This window comes from Dendrobates tinctorius, unplaced genomic scaffold (assembly GCF_039654945.1).
Source record: "Dendrobates tinctorius isolate UK_male_01 unplaced genomic scaffold, ASM3965494v1 ptg000043l, whole genome shotgun sequence".
NCBI lineage: Eukaryota > Metazoa > Chordata > Amphibia > Anura > Dendrobatidae > Dendrobates > Dendrobates tinctorius.
In genome coordinates, this window is record NW_027361711.1 from 28,605,314 (window position 1) to 28,620,627 (window position 15,314).

Sequence of the window (15,314 nt, forward strand, 5' to 3'; positions counted from 1 at the left end):
GATACATAGACAGGCAGTTGGGACAAGTAAATGTTCCGGGCTCCCCAGGTAATTGTAGGAAATAATCTGTTTTGTGATTATGTGAATTACACAGCAGAGGAAAAGATACAGCAAAAGCCATAAGGAAAATGACTGGGAGAATAAGGAGCTGGAAACATTAAATGAAAATTGCTGTAAACTTAACAATGGCAGGTCAGTATGACTGCGGCTGGGATGACAGAAGGAAAACGCTCACTGGATGGAAAACGGCACAAGCCAGATCCTTCAGTGCTTACAAAATACATAGCCAAGAATAAGAATCTCTTCTACTAATTGTTCTATGTCAGGAGTAAAGTCCAGAATAAAGAAGAAGTTCATGCGAAACCTAAATAACCCCTATGCATAGAGCAGAATCTCGTATTTCTCCTTGTGTAACAGTATGCTGTAGAACGCCAGCGATTTAGAGCCATGTTGGCCTAATATAGTTGACATTACCTGAACTATTGCTAAGAAAAATATGTGGTCTATTTATGAAATACTAAAATGACCTACCTACAGAGTTGTTCCATGAGCAGAAAAAAGAAGTTACTGTTTTTCTTGCATCGCCTTGTAATTACTGCGTGGACAAAGCATGCAGTGAAAAATTGCAGCAATTTGTTCGAGAAAAGCCAGAGGACAAAAAAACGTGCTTTACTACAAATTACCTACTGAATTATGACCATTTATGCCAACTCTAATATTTTGATGAAGAGGTCCAGTGCATTAACGCTGGGCATTGTTTGACTGCCTCAGTTACTGTGCTGCCCAAAATACACAAGCATATCTCCATGTCCAGAATGATCTATCAGATCGCCGATAGATACTATTGCGCAGGAGCGGCCGGCTCCATCATAGTGGAGACAAATTTTTTTTTTACTCTAGCAAGATGGCACTGTGGCGCCCTACGTCTTTATCGCCACAAAAGGGTTAAATATGTACTGTTCTGTATGTGTTTTGTGAGCAATGGGAGCTATGCTTACCTTGCTAGACACACACACAATTTGCCTCATTCCCTCATTTGTCTGAAGCTGAGAGCTTTGCAGACATACCCTAATTGGGAGGGGGAGGGGCCGACTTGTTGTTCCCAGTGTGAAGAAGGAGGAAGTACGCCTGGACGCCATGATGACATGTGGCTGATCCAAGAGTGAGAGTTAAGAAACAGGGAACAAGCCCCTAGATCATCCATGCTTTCAGAGCTGGGTGGTAAGCTGAGAGACTGCGTGGGATTACACAACCAGCAGAAAAGTGTTTTCCCTCAGAAATATTGCAATAACCTGGAATCAGTTAAGGACAGTGCAAGTGGGAACTTGAGCTTCGTCACAAAGGATTCAGACTGCAAGTTGCTGAAGGTGAAATACAGTGAGTAGAGGCAATACTGGGAAGTTCTAAACTCCAGAAAGCCTTGGTCCCAGAAGGGATTAGAATAGCAGGTGGTTACACAGCAAGGAAAGATAACTCCCATTCTCCAGAGCAGACTATAACCTGGTGAGAGTTGTAATATCTCCTCTGAACTGCACCTGAACTACAGTAAATGATAAAGTGACTTTCCTTGTCTCCTGCCTTATAACTTCATGCCTTCTACTTGCATCACAATCTCTGGGGGTCCTGCCCTGGTTGGAGAGGGTTTTAATATCTGCACTGCCATCACCATCTACTGCCCCAGGGATCATCTGCAGTGCCGGCTATACTACAGTTGAACACTCCAACTGGCGTCACGAATCACTACGTAAACTTTATTCCTATTCAACTCTACCCCTTTTACATGACCGCCTGGGACCACGGACCGGGTCACCGCCGCTGTGAGATCTCCCATTGAAGTTAACGGGCTCGGTACCGAGTATCCCACAGCCCCTCGGGCGCGGCAGCGCCGCTACTGCTTGCGCAGTAGCATCTATCGGCGTTCACAGATAGCTACTGCACAGGCGACGTTGGTATCTTGGAGGCTTTTTTTAATGAATTTACTTATAACATCAAATAAAACAATTTAATACACATTACACATGCGATCATGATGCAGAGCAGGTGATTTTTTTTTTTACAATATATTTAATATTCATTATGTAAACTAGGGGGCAGGGTCAGTGAGGGATCAGTGACCTGTCAGCTGTCTTCATTATGAATACCTAATCAGAGCACCACATGAAGACCCCCCACAGTCCGTCCCAGAGCACGAGCATATCATTAACTCAAAACTGAAAATAAAGGTTAAACAACAACCACAAGATGAATTTCATCAACCAAGGTATCATTATAATCAGTATAATGGCGCCGACCTGACACTGTCTGTAGGTTACTGAGCCCAATCCTGCTGACAGGTTCTCTTTAATGAATGTAAGGCAAAATGTTCCAGCTGATTCTGCTGTTAGCATGTAAGTGGAAAATGTCAAAAGAGTATATTGTGGATTATATTATTTGATGTACAGTTATATTCTTCATACTTTATCTTGACAGCTATGGGTCAAGCCAAAAAAAAGTGGGATGCCAGGACTGTGGTCTGTTTATCAAATAATATACATTCTCAGTCACAGTCTTTCACTTACAGACATTAAACTTGTCAATCAGTCTCACACTCCAGGCCACTTCCCCAGTTCCTCTGTGGCTCTCACATTGGCACTTTACTGGGGCACTCTATTCAGTATTCTTTCTTTCCATTTATGCTTCATGTCCTCACACTTGACAGCATTTCAGAACAACACAAATTTGTCACTTCTCTGGTGTGCCTAGGTGTGCACCAACTTTTGTACTCTGCCACAATCTGTCATCACCGCTGTCTCTCATGGAGAGCACACACTCATACCAGTTACTTCTCTGGAGGTTTCACACAACTCAGGCTCTCTCGCTATGCTGCCAATACTCGACAGTTTGACTATGCTCTCGCCCACATGTCACTCAGTCTCAAGGTAGTTGTCATGCTGAGAAGGTCTTCAGTAAGGAAGAGGGGCCTCAAACTGTACCTGGAGATGGGACCCTAACTATACCTGTCCCAAGGGATACTTTTGAAGGTAGAGAGGCCCCAGTCTCCGACCTAACTATTCTTCTGTAAAAACCGTAATCTGCCCCCTCACACAACCCATGAGGCATGGGAAAATTTGAAAGGTAAACCAGACACCAAGACAAAACAAGGCTGAGAGAAAACCTCTATCATGCAAAAGCAGTAACTAACAATAGGTAAGAGGAAACCAAATTCATTTAATATGGGATCCAAATACACAGGCTAAATGGAAGATCTGCGATTCACAATACACAGTGATCTTCCACTCCCAGATCTCCCAGGTTAGCGTAAAGGTACTGTCACACTAAGCGATATCGCTAGCAATATCGCTATAACGTCACTGGTTTTTGTGACGTTATAGCGATATTGCTAGCAATATCGCTATGTCTGATACTTACCTCCGACAGCTCCCCTGCTGGTTATCGCTGATTGCGCGAGAACGTCCTGGACCGTTTCTCGTCGTCTGCTTACTGCTGCGCTTCCTGCTGTGGAGACGAGCGACGCATGGACGCGGGCAGGAGGACATCAGGATCGCCTCGTCTGACAGGTAAGTAACGACTCCCGACCTCTGCGATGTCGCTGGTGAGATCTGCCTGTGTGGCAGCTCACTAGCGACCACTTAGCGATGTACCAGCGATCCTGACCGCGTCATATCGCTGGTCGGGATCACTGGTACATCATTAAGTGTGACAGTACCTTAACACATTCGTAAGTAACTGTAGTTCTCGCTTGTGTTTCTGTCTACTACCAACATCACAGTGATCATTTGGCTCTCCTGTTCAAGACCACCACCATTTGTCTTCTAGCTGCCAACTATGACTCCAGTACAGTGACCCCTGGTGTGGAAAGTGATCAACTCTCACTGATGCAACACTCTCTATCAGGGCAGTCACCTAGGACAGTCACAGGGACAATCTCCCCTCTGTAGCCTGAGTCACTGGCACTATCCTAGATTTTCCAAATTCACATGCTTTCAACACAATTTCAGTAACTCTGCTTCATTCTACATATTCTCTGCAACGGAAACTGAGTGGCTTGAAACTCGTGTCTGTCATTGACTTTTGACCTCTAAACATTAGCATGACACAGGAATTAAATGGCAATTAAACATAGATAAGTACACTGAGCATAATTCCATGAAAGTGTCACGACACAGTTGTCGGGTGACCCGGGACCAGGGACTCTTGTCCGGTCCCTAGCACTAGGGGTGCCCTAGCTCACCCTGCTCCCCAGGATACATCAGATGGCGAAGAAGCCAGGGCCTCCACCCCTGCCTTATCTCCTAAGTTAGCCCTCCGTCTGTTCTCTTCCCCAACCAGGGAAGAGGGGGCGCTACAGTGCACTGTAGTACACAAACCCAACAAACAAGGCAACACAAACAATGGTTAACAGAAAACTCCAGACACACAAAATATTCACTCACATATAACAGAGCAATGCACCGGGGTGTGAAGGTAGGGGAATAAACCAAAGTAGAGAAGGATAAGAAATTACCACATGTACAAAACAAGCAACAGTCACTAATAATGCCTTCAACTCTCCTTCTCATACCAAGTTCTTTCCCTCCGTTAGCCATGCAGCAAATGCTAGCTCTGACAAGGACTTGTATCAGAGCCCAGAATATAAAGGGAAAAGGAGTGGCTAACCAAGCTCAGCTGTGAGCACAGGGATTTCCAACATGACCGATTAACCCCTGTTCTGCCAGAAGAAATAAACACATTTAAAATGAAGAAGAAATGCTTCTCAGCCCCGGAGTGGAAGCAATCAAATCCTGTGGTATTCTTGCTCTACACTGTCGCTGTAACCCCGTGACAGAAAGAGCTGGAAACACCCAAATCTCACAGGTCATCACCTTCTTCTGGCAGTGCTGAGGCCTGGCAATAAAATACAATGGCATATAGAGACTCACAGTGCAGAGAAAAATACAAAACAATAGAGGAAATATGTCCAACATTAACAACCTAACTAGCAAGAGGGCGGTTAGAGTCCTCCTTAACTGTCTTACACAGTTACAAAACCAATTGAAGTGCTGGTCAGAGTAGTAAGAGATAATATAAAGCATGGATTGCTTGGCACAAATACATTTGGGATGACTAAGAAAATAAACTTTAGCGCTTTATGTAAATGCGGCTTCAAGTTCACAGCTAGAAGTCGAATTTCAGCAAAGAGTGGTCATAAATGGCTGCACATCCAGTTGGAAGAATGTCTGAAGTGGGATACCACAGGGTTCTGTCCTGGGCCCTGTATTGTTCAACATCTTTATCAATGATTTAGATGAAGGAATTGAGGGTACACGGATTAAGTTTACTGATGACACAAAGCTAGGAGGGAAAGCTAATAGTAGAGAAGATAGAGAGAGGATTCAAAAAGATATAAATAAACTGGAGCAGTGGGCAGCAACTAACAGAGTGGTTTTTAACAGGAAAAAATACAAAGTACTACATTTGGGCTATAAAAATGCAAAAAAAACATACAGAAAGGGAGGAATAGGCCTAAGCAACAGCACATGTGAAAAAGACTTGGGTATACTAATAGATCATAAACTGAATATGAGTATTGAATATTCAGTTCAGTAGCCGAAGTCAGCAACTGTCAGGAGCAGAAGTACCAAGGGAGACAGCAAGTGCGTAGTCAGGGACGAGCAAGAAGTCAGGACCTACCAGGAACGTGGCATCAGAAACGTAAGACGTAAGCCGTAGTCAGGGTACAAGCCAGAGGGTCAAAATCCAGTCGAAAAGCGTGGTATCAGAAACGGAAAAACCAGAAGCAGAGTCCAGAGATCAAGCCGAGTCATACACAAGTCCAGGTAACCAGGGCAGTAGGAACACTAAAGGAATACAGGTCAGAGGCACTAGCTTGGAAGCTTGCAGTATAGCTGATGCTGGCCTGCAGACTGCAGAGGACTGAAATAGCCCAGCCAGCTCCAGAACAATGCAGAGGGGATTAACCCCCGCGTGACCTGTCCAAAGAGAAGACAGCAGAAAGCAAACTATGGACTGGATCATGACACAAGTCTTATGAGGAGCGGTTACAGGATTTGGGAATGTTTAGCTTGCAAAAAAGAAGACTGAGAGGAGACTTAATAGCTTTCTACAAATATCTCAAGGGCTGTCACATTGTAGAAGGATCTTATTTATTCTCATTTGCACAAGGAAAGACTAGAAGCAATGGGATGAAACTGAATGGGAGGAGACACAGTTTAGATATTAGAAAAAACTTTTTGATAGTTAGGGTGTTCAATGAGTGGAACAGGCTGCCACGAGAGGTGGTGAGCTCTCCTTCCATGGAAGTCTTCAAACAGAGGCTGGACAGACATCTGTCTGGGATGATTTAGTGAATCCTGCTTTGAGCAGGGGGTTGGACCAGATGACCCAGGAGGTCCCTTACAACTCTACCATTCTATGATTCTTAGTGCTCTGATTCTCCATAAATTTCCCTACCCAGTGCTACCCATATGGGCTACATTTCACATCTGCTCAATGCTGTACATAACAGTGACTCTCTGGATCAGAAAAGAAGAAAATAACTAATTGTGGCCATGCAGCTCTGTATTTGGTTCTGTGAATGTAACCTTTTTGTCATGCATTCTAGAGTTTCACTACGACTGATAAAGAATGCTTTTTATAACAATGATGAAAATGCTTTACCTCCATAAATAGCTAAGGTCATCATGACTTATTTTCATCTACCGTGGTTGGAGCACAGTGTTGCACAAATAGGGCAGGAAAACGTATGAAAATAACCCAGGGTAAAGAAAAGCCTTGTAATCTCCTTAAATAATGGAATACTTCGCTTCAAACTCAAAAGGGAACCTTTTAAGATTGATCTTGTAGGCTCTTCTGGCATACTTCCTAACAATGAAGTAAGAATTTGAAGGAGACGAAGAGGTTGTATTATATCTCACATTTGAGTGAATTATTGGCCTTGGTGATAGATTAGACTTGGCAATATCTTACCTTGTGCAGTATTGACACCGTCTCTTCAGACCAAGCAGGAGGATAAGTAACAGTCGCTGTATGAAACACATGGACTATATCTGTTGCTGCACTACTTGAGTGAATGTGAAAAGGTCTCTGGGGGGGAAAAAAGTAAACACAATTATAGTTCTTATAATCTAATATTATTATACCTGAAGTATATGATATATCATGGTTTTAGGTTTATCAATATGCAATATTGTGAGTGGACATGATGCAGAATCCTATCCACTCAAAGTGGGATAAAATATTATATTGTACATGTGTAGGAGGGTGGACTGACATGTGGATCTGTCTGATGAAGAAGGAAAATGTAAAAGGTGATGTGTACAATGCTTTATTCTGACTTGAATGTATATGTGTGGGACAACAGCTGGAATTGGAAAAGACGGTGTAGTACCGGGTTTTGGCCACTAGATGGAGACATGGGTAGTGAGAAAGGGGCTTAACAGCAGCTTTTAAGGCTCGCAAACCGCAGAGTCATGGTGGGCGGAGTTATGGGACTGGCAATGGGATTTCCAGAATAAGGAAAAAAAAGGAAAGAGAGTCCCAGAGGCAGGGCAGACACCCAGGAGGAGACAGAAGAGAGAAGAGCTCAGGAGAAGATGAAGGGAAGAAGAGCTCAGGAAAGACAGAGGATAGAGGCGAATACTTGGAGCGAAGGGTGGCCCTGAGAGGAAAGCTGCTGACTAAAGGAGCCCTGGGGTACCGGACGGCTGGACACTGAAGGAGCAGTAAGTGTCGCAGCGGGCAGACTCGGGGTAAACGCTGTGGCCATGTGCCTAACGGCAGCCACGGTAGAAGAACCCATGGGTCTTCGCCAAACAGGAGTAGGAGGAAGTGACAGGTACCTGGGCCTAGGAGCAGAAGCTGTGGTGTTTGCTGTGGATGTCAAGAGGACACCCAATAAAGTTGGACCTGATTGAACGTGTTTCTGCATCTGTCGTCAGTCTGTCTCGGGGCCCTAAAAGGACCACCCCCCAGTCAACACACGTACTACACATGTACAATAGTGTCGATATGAGCTGTAATATTTTATAATGGCTGTGCCATCATTTTAATGTGTATCAGCACTTTGCAAAATCTATGGTTTTCTAGTGTTTTCGGTGTATTTTTATTCCCAGTTCATTAGTTCTGCATCTATTTAATGCATATAATATACAAATTTTAGTACATGGAGTCTTTTGACCACTAGGTGTTAGGAACGGCGGAACGCACTAAATAAAAATAATAATAAAGTGCGTTCGCCGCTCGGGGTCCACCGTGCAGTAGATGATATGACTGCTACTAAGTGGTGGCAGGCAAGCAATATGGCGGAAATGCACACGTGGGTTAAACGTCACCCAGGGGCGCAGAGCAATCTCTGTTAAGTCACAGAGGTGCCAACAAAGACAAATACAATAAGGCTGAGCCTGTTGTAGTAACAGTACTCAGTGTAAATGCACACACGGTATCTGGTCACAGGAGCAGAGCCAAAGACAGCGGAACTGCATCTGTCTAGACGCCAAGGAGGGCTGCAACTGCCGCTCAGCGTAGGACACTGCCGCTAGACGACAATGCTAGTACGCAAGCGCAATGTCGGACGCTAGCAACTGTGGATGATGTAGTAGTGGCGCGCTGGCGCTGACTCTAAGCTTAGTCCCTGTCCACATACGTAATATCAGAGGGAAGGGGTTTCAAATGATTCATTCACCAGAATCATACATCCATCATCATTCACACAGTAGCAACTAGAGACTATACTAGCGCATGGCGGAACGGCCATGCGTGCTTTTTATAGCAGCCGGGACCTTCCGGATGCTTCCAGATCTCCGAGATGGACCAACGAGATCTGGAGCAGGACCTGAGCACATGACTCCCGATCTCCAATGGGAAATCGTCTCATGAGCATGCTCAGTAGGAGGACAGAGGGACTTAGCCCCTGGAGAGATTTGCTGCAAGGCAATCTCCTCTGCTTTAGATAAACAGCAAGAAACCGCAGAATGTAAGGGTCTGGATTCCTGCAGAGCAGACGCAGAAACCTGATGCCTAACATTAACCCCCCTTCTAGGGCCCCCTCCTCCCTGAGCCTTCCGATCCACCATCTTGTGCCCATCAGGGGCATAGGCCTCAGACCCGTTCGAAGGCAAGTCTGATGTCCCGGTAGGTGACAAGGAAAACCGGGACATGTGGAAGGCATCAGAGGCGGCAAGGTCGCCAGGTTTGAGAAGGGACGCGTGGGAGACAACTGGGGCAGCAAAATCGCCAGGAGCAAAAGCTAAAGTGAACGCCGCAGTGTGTCGGCTGGTGTCTCCACTCTCTGTTTAAGGAAGCTATTCCGAGCACAAAAGGAGCAGGCCCGAATATACTTTTTAGCGTCCAAAGCCCTGTGCGGCCACCAATACGACCCCGCCAGGAGTTTTGAGGTCTGCATGTAGCCACAGTGACCACCCCTCCTGGAAGCGTGTGCCCACGCGAGAACCCTCGGCTGAAGGCGGGGAGGGACAAAGGTCTTGCCCGGTGGCACAGAGTTTGGCCATTGCGGGGCACTGTTGTCCTGAGAAACAGCATGTTGACAATGGTAACCGCAAATGGAGTTTTGTGCCGGACGCGCCTCGAGAACGGTGCAAGACACCTCCATGGGCTCTGGGAGTGGAGTCTCTGGCTCGGGTGGTTCCAGAGGCTCAAAAAAGTTGGGAGCCGAGGTAACCTTCCGTTTGGATTGAGCACGCTCCAGGCCGCGCTCCAAAAAGCGGAGATCAATGCGGGTGGAAATGGCAATCAGCTCTTCCAAACTTGCAGGAACCTCTCTGGTAGAGAGAGCATCCTTAACATGCTCCGCCAAACCTCTCAAAAACACAGGGATGAGGGCTTTGTCAGACCACTCCAGCTCGGAAGCCAGTGTCCGAAAACGAATGGCATACTGACTAACCGAGAGGGATCCCTGAGTCAAAGCAAGTAGCTGAAGAGAGGTGTCATGCATGACCCGTGGTCCCAGGAAGACCTGCTTAATAGCTGTTAAAAACTGAGCAGCGATCCAAACCTCTGGGTCACCATGCTCCCATAGTGGCGTAGCCCACTCCAACGCCTTGCCCATCAGAAGGGAAACAATAAACCCCACCTTGGCCCGTTCCGTAGGGAATCGCGCAGCCAGTAACTCCAGCTGGATAGAGCACTGGCTGACGAAACCCCTACAGGAGGCGCCATCGCCAGAAAATTTATCGGGCAACGGGAGGCGGGTAACTGTCGGCGCGTGGGAGGACGTGGACATATGTGAAACCGCGTCTGCGATTGCCTGTACAGCAGCTTCAGTGGATTTCGCAGCTGAGATAGCACTCTCAAGAGTAGCCAACAGGCCCTCCAGCTGCTGATTATACTGTAAGAGTTGCTGCTGTTCTGCCATCACTAGCCAGACCCTGGCGCTAGTATAATGTTAGGAACGGCGGAACGCACTAAATAAAAATAATAATAAAGTGTGTTCGCCGCTCGGGGTCCACCATGCAGTAGATGATATGACTGCTGCTAAGTGGTGGCAGGCAAGCAATATGGCGGAAATGCGCACGTGGGTTAAACGTCACCCAGGGGCGCAGAGCAATATCTGTTAAGTCACAGAGGTGCCAACAAAGACAAATACAATAAGGCTGGGCCTGTTGGAATCACAGTACTCAGAGTAAATGCACACACGGTATCTGGTCACAGGAGCAGAGCCAAAGACAGCGAAACTGCGTCTGTCTAGACCTACCGTGCGTGCGATGTCGCAACTGCGGATGCCAAGGAGGGCTGCAACTGCAGCGCGGCGTAGGACACTGCCGCTAGACGACAAAGCTAGTACGCAAGCGCAATGTCGGACGCTAGCAACTGTGGATGATGTAGTAGTGGCACGCTGGCGCTGACTCTTAGCTTAGTCCCTGTCCACATACGTAATATCAGAGGGAAGGGGTTTCAAATGCGTCATTCACCAGAATCATACATCCATCATCATTCACACAGTAGCAACTAGAGACTATACTAGCGCATGGCGGAATGGCCATGCGCGCTTTTTATAGCAGCCAGGACCTTCCGGAAGCTTCCAGATCTCCGAGATGGACCAATGAGATCTGGAGTAGGACCTGAGCACATGACTCCCGATCTCCTATGGGAAATCGTCTCATGAGCATGCTCAGTAGGAGGACAGAGGGACTCAGCCCCTGGAGAGATTTGCTGCAAGGCAATCTCCTCTGCGGTAGATAAACAGCAAGAGACCGCAAAATGTAAGGGTCTGGATTCCTGCAGAGCAGACGCAGAAACTTGACGCCTAACACTAGGCTATTAGTCTACACAGTCATGGCCCAAAGTGTTGACATCCTTGAAATTGTTTCAGAAAATTATTGCAATTATACATGTTTATTTCCTTTGTGTGTATTGGAAAAACATAAAAAAAAACAGAGGAAAAAAAGGCAAATTGGACATAATTTCTCCCAAAATCCCCAAAATGGGCCAGACAAAGTTGTTGGCACCCTCAATTTAACCCCTTCACTACCAAGGGTCGTTTGCACGTTAACTCCCGGGCCAATTTTTACAATTCTGACCACTGTCCCTTTATGAGGTAATAACTCTGGAATGCTTCCATGGATCCCGGTGATTCTGACAATGTTTTCTCGTGACATATTGTACTTCATGTTAGTGGTAAAATTTCATTCATATATCTTGCGTTTATTTGTGAAAAAAATGGAAATTTGGCGAAAATTTTGAATATTTCGCAATTTTCCAACTTTGAATTTTATGCTCTTAAATCACAGAGATACGGCACTCAAAAACTTAATAGATAACATTTCCCACCTGTTTACTTACATCAGCACAATTTGGGAACCAAAATTTTTTTTGTTAGGAAGTTATAAGGGTTAAAAGTTGACCAGCGATTTCTCATTTTTACAACACCATTTTATATTTACGGACCACATCACATTTGAAGCCACTTTGAGGGGTCTATATGATAGAAAATACCCAAAAGTGACACCATTCTAAAAACCGCATCCCTCAAGGTGCTCAAAACCACATTCAAGCTTCACAGGAATTTTTTGAATGTTTAAAAAAAATGAACATTTAACTTTCTTTCACAAAAAAAATTACTTCAGGTTCAATTTTTTTATTTTACCAAGGGTAACAGGAGAAATTGGACTGCAAAAGTTATTGTGCAATTTGTCCTGAGTACGCTGATACCTGATATGTGAGGGAAACCACTGTTTGGGCGCATGGCAGAGCTCGGAAGGGAAGGAGCGCCGTTTGACTTTTTCACTGCAAAATTGGCTGGAATTCAGATTGGACGCCATGCCACGTTTGGAGAGCCCCTTATGTACCTAAACAGTGGAAACCCCCCAAAAGTGACCCCATTTTGGAAACTAGACCCCCCCAAGGAACTTATCTAGATATGTGGTGGGCACTTTGAACCCCCAAGGGCTTTACAGAAGTTTATAACGTACAGCCGTACAATTAAAAAAATCATATTTTTTCCACAAAAATGATCTTTTCACCCCCAATTTTTATTTTCCCAAGAGTAACAGGCCCCCAAAAGTTATTGAGCAATTTGTCCTGAGTACGCTGATATCGGGTAAACCACTATTTGGGCACTTGGCAGAGCTCGGAAGGGAAGCAGCGCCATTTAACTTTTTTTGGCTGGAATTGAGATAGGACGCCATGTCGAGTTTGGAAAGCCCCTGATGTGCCAAAACAGTGGAAATCCCCCAATTCTAACTCCAAACCTAACCCTAACCCTAGCCCTAGCCCTAACCCTAGCTCTGACCCTAGCCCTAACCCCAACCCTAGCCCTAATGGGAAAATGGAAATAAATGAAAATTTTTTTATTTTTTTTCCCCTAACTAAGGGGGTGATAATGGGGGGTTTGATTTACCATTTATGGTGGGTTTTTATTTTTGGCAGCTGTCATACCCTAAGACGCTTTTTATTGTAAAAATAGTTTATGCATCACCACATTTTGAGAGCTATAATTTTTCCATATTTTGACCCACCGAGTCATGTGAGGTCTTAATTTTTGCGGGACGAGTTGACGTTTTTATTGGTACCATTTTCGGGCTCGTGACATTTTTTGATCGCTTTTTATTCCGATTTTTGGGACGCAGAATGAACAAAAACCAGCGTTTCATGAATTTCTTTTGGGGGTGCGTTTACACCGTTCCGCGTGCGGTAAAATTGATAAAGTGCTTTTATTCTTCGGGTCAGTACGGTTACAGCGATACCTTATTTATGTCATTTTTTTATGTTGTGGTGGTTTTATGCAATGAAAACAATTTCTATATAAAAAATAATTATTTTTGCATCGCTTTATTCTGTGAGCTATAACGTTTTTATTTTTTTTCTGATGATGCTGTGTTGTGGCTCGCTTTTTGCGGGACAAGATGTCGTTTTCAGCAGTACCATGGATATTTATATGCGTCTTTTTGATCGTGCGTTATTGCACTTTTTGTTCGGCGGTATGATAATAAATCATTATTTTTTGCTTCGTTTTTTATTTTTATTTTTTAAGGGGTTCGCTAAAGGGGTTAACTAATGGGACAGTTTTATAGGGTGGGTCATTACGGACATGGCGATACCAAATATGTTTACTTTTATTGTTTTTTTGTTTTTTTACTTTCAAAAAATGAATTTATTAGGCAATATTTTTTTTTTTTTTAATTATTTTTACACTTTTTTTTTTTTTTACTTTATTATAATGTCCCATGGGGGACATCACTGTCCTGTGACGCATCACTGATCTGTCACATCACAGATCGCTGTGACACATCAGCGATCTGTCACAGGCACTGCTGCAGGCTTCCTCATGCCTGCGCTCTGCGGGCAGTGAGGAAGCCAGCTCCCTGCAGGCCCCCGAAGGTCCCCGTCGCCATCTTGGATCCGGGGACCTGCAGCAGGGAAAGAGCCCCCCGCAGCAGCACTGCTCATTGTGCTGCTGTAGGGGTCGCAGGGAAGCCCCCTCCCTGCCGATGCTTCCTTTAATTCCCGGTACACTGCAATCATGTTTGATCATTGTGCAGGGTGTCAGCTGTGATAATCAGCTGACACCCGGCCGCGATCAGCGGCGCTCACCATGTGAGCGCCGCTGATCGCATTAGACGTACTATTCCGTACTTGGGACTTAGGTCCCAGGTCACATGGACGGAATAGTACATCCAATGTAGGAAAGGGGTTAATATTTGGTTGTACACCTTTTGGAATAAATAACTACAACCAATCGCTTCCTATAACCATCAACAAGTTTCTTACGCCTCTCAACTGATAGTTTGAACCACTCTTCTTTTGAAAACTGCTCCAGGTCTCTCATATTTGACAGGTTCTTTCTTCTAACAGCAATTTTAAGATCTCTCCACAGGTGTTAAAGGGAACTTATCAGCAGGAAAATACATGTTAAACTAAAGGTATGGGCAGAATGGCGCTGTCATACTGATTTAATACATACCTTTATTGTAAACATTTGCAGCCTGATTCACGTTAAATCATCATGATAAATTTCGATTTCCTCAGCTCTTCGTTCTTCAGGGCAGGACTTGTGGGAAGGACTGTGGTCTCAGAGGGCTCAGCCAAGACCCTTCACTGCCTCTGTTGCATTTATCATCTTGGTTGTTTAAATTTTGGGTTGGCACTGTCCTAGCGGTTGTGGGCACTGCTCTCGCAGATCCAGCTGGTGGCAGTCTTCATGAAAATGGCACCGGCATATGCACAGATCCACCTGAATGATAAGCTGAGACCTCATTCTGCACTTGCACCACCTCCTGCACCATTTTCCTGAAGATCGCCGAAGATCAATCTGCACATGCAACGATGATATTTTCATGAAGACCACCACCAGCTGACTCTACAAAACTGACTGACCACAGCTAGGAGGGCACCAGTCAAAAATTTAAATAACCAAGATAATGAATGCAACAGAGGAGCGGAGGGGCCGTGGCTGAGCCCTTTGAGCAGAAGATCCTACCCACAGTCCTGGCCAACGAGTCTCACCCAGCAACACGAAGCGCTGAGGAAAGATAAATTAATCTTCATGATTTAACATAAAGCAGGTTACAGATTTTTACACTAAAGGTATTTATTAAATCAATATGACAGCGCCATTCTCCCCATATCTGTAGTTTAACATGGATATTTCTGCTGAAAGGTTCTCTTTAAATTGGATTTAGATCCAGACTCATTGCTGACCACTTCAGAACTCTCCAGCACTTTCTCTCCATCTATTTCTGGGTACCATTTGAAGTATGTTTTGGGTCATTATCCTGCTGGAATACCCATGACCTAGGACGCACCCAGCTTTCTGACACTGGTCACTATATTGCAAACCAAAATCCTTTGGTAATCTTCAG

The 15,314-nt window shown here is 45.0% G+C and overlaps 1 protein-coding gene across 1 annotated transcript in view; it reads right to left on the reverse strand.

Annotated features, from left to right (window-relative positions):
• STK32A (serine/threonine kinase 32A) overlaps positions 1-15,314 on the reverse strand; it is a 449,372-nt gene that overhangs the window by 18,866 nt on the left and 415,192 nt on the right. Inside the window, exon 9 of the mRNA XM_073575249.1 lies at positions 6,967-7,083. Within this exon, the coding sequence (XP_073431350.1) occupies positions 6,967-7,083 (117 nt within the window). The remainder of the gene's footprint in view (positions 1-6,966; positions 7,084-15,314) is intronic.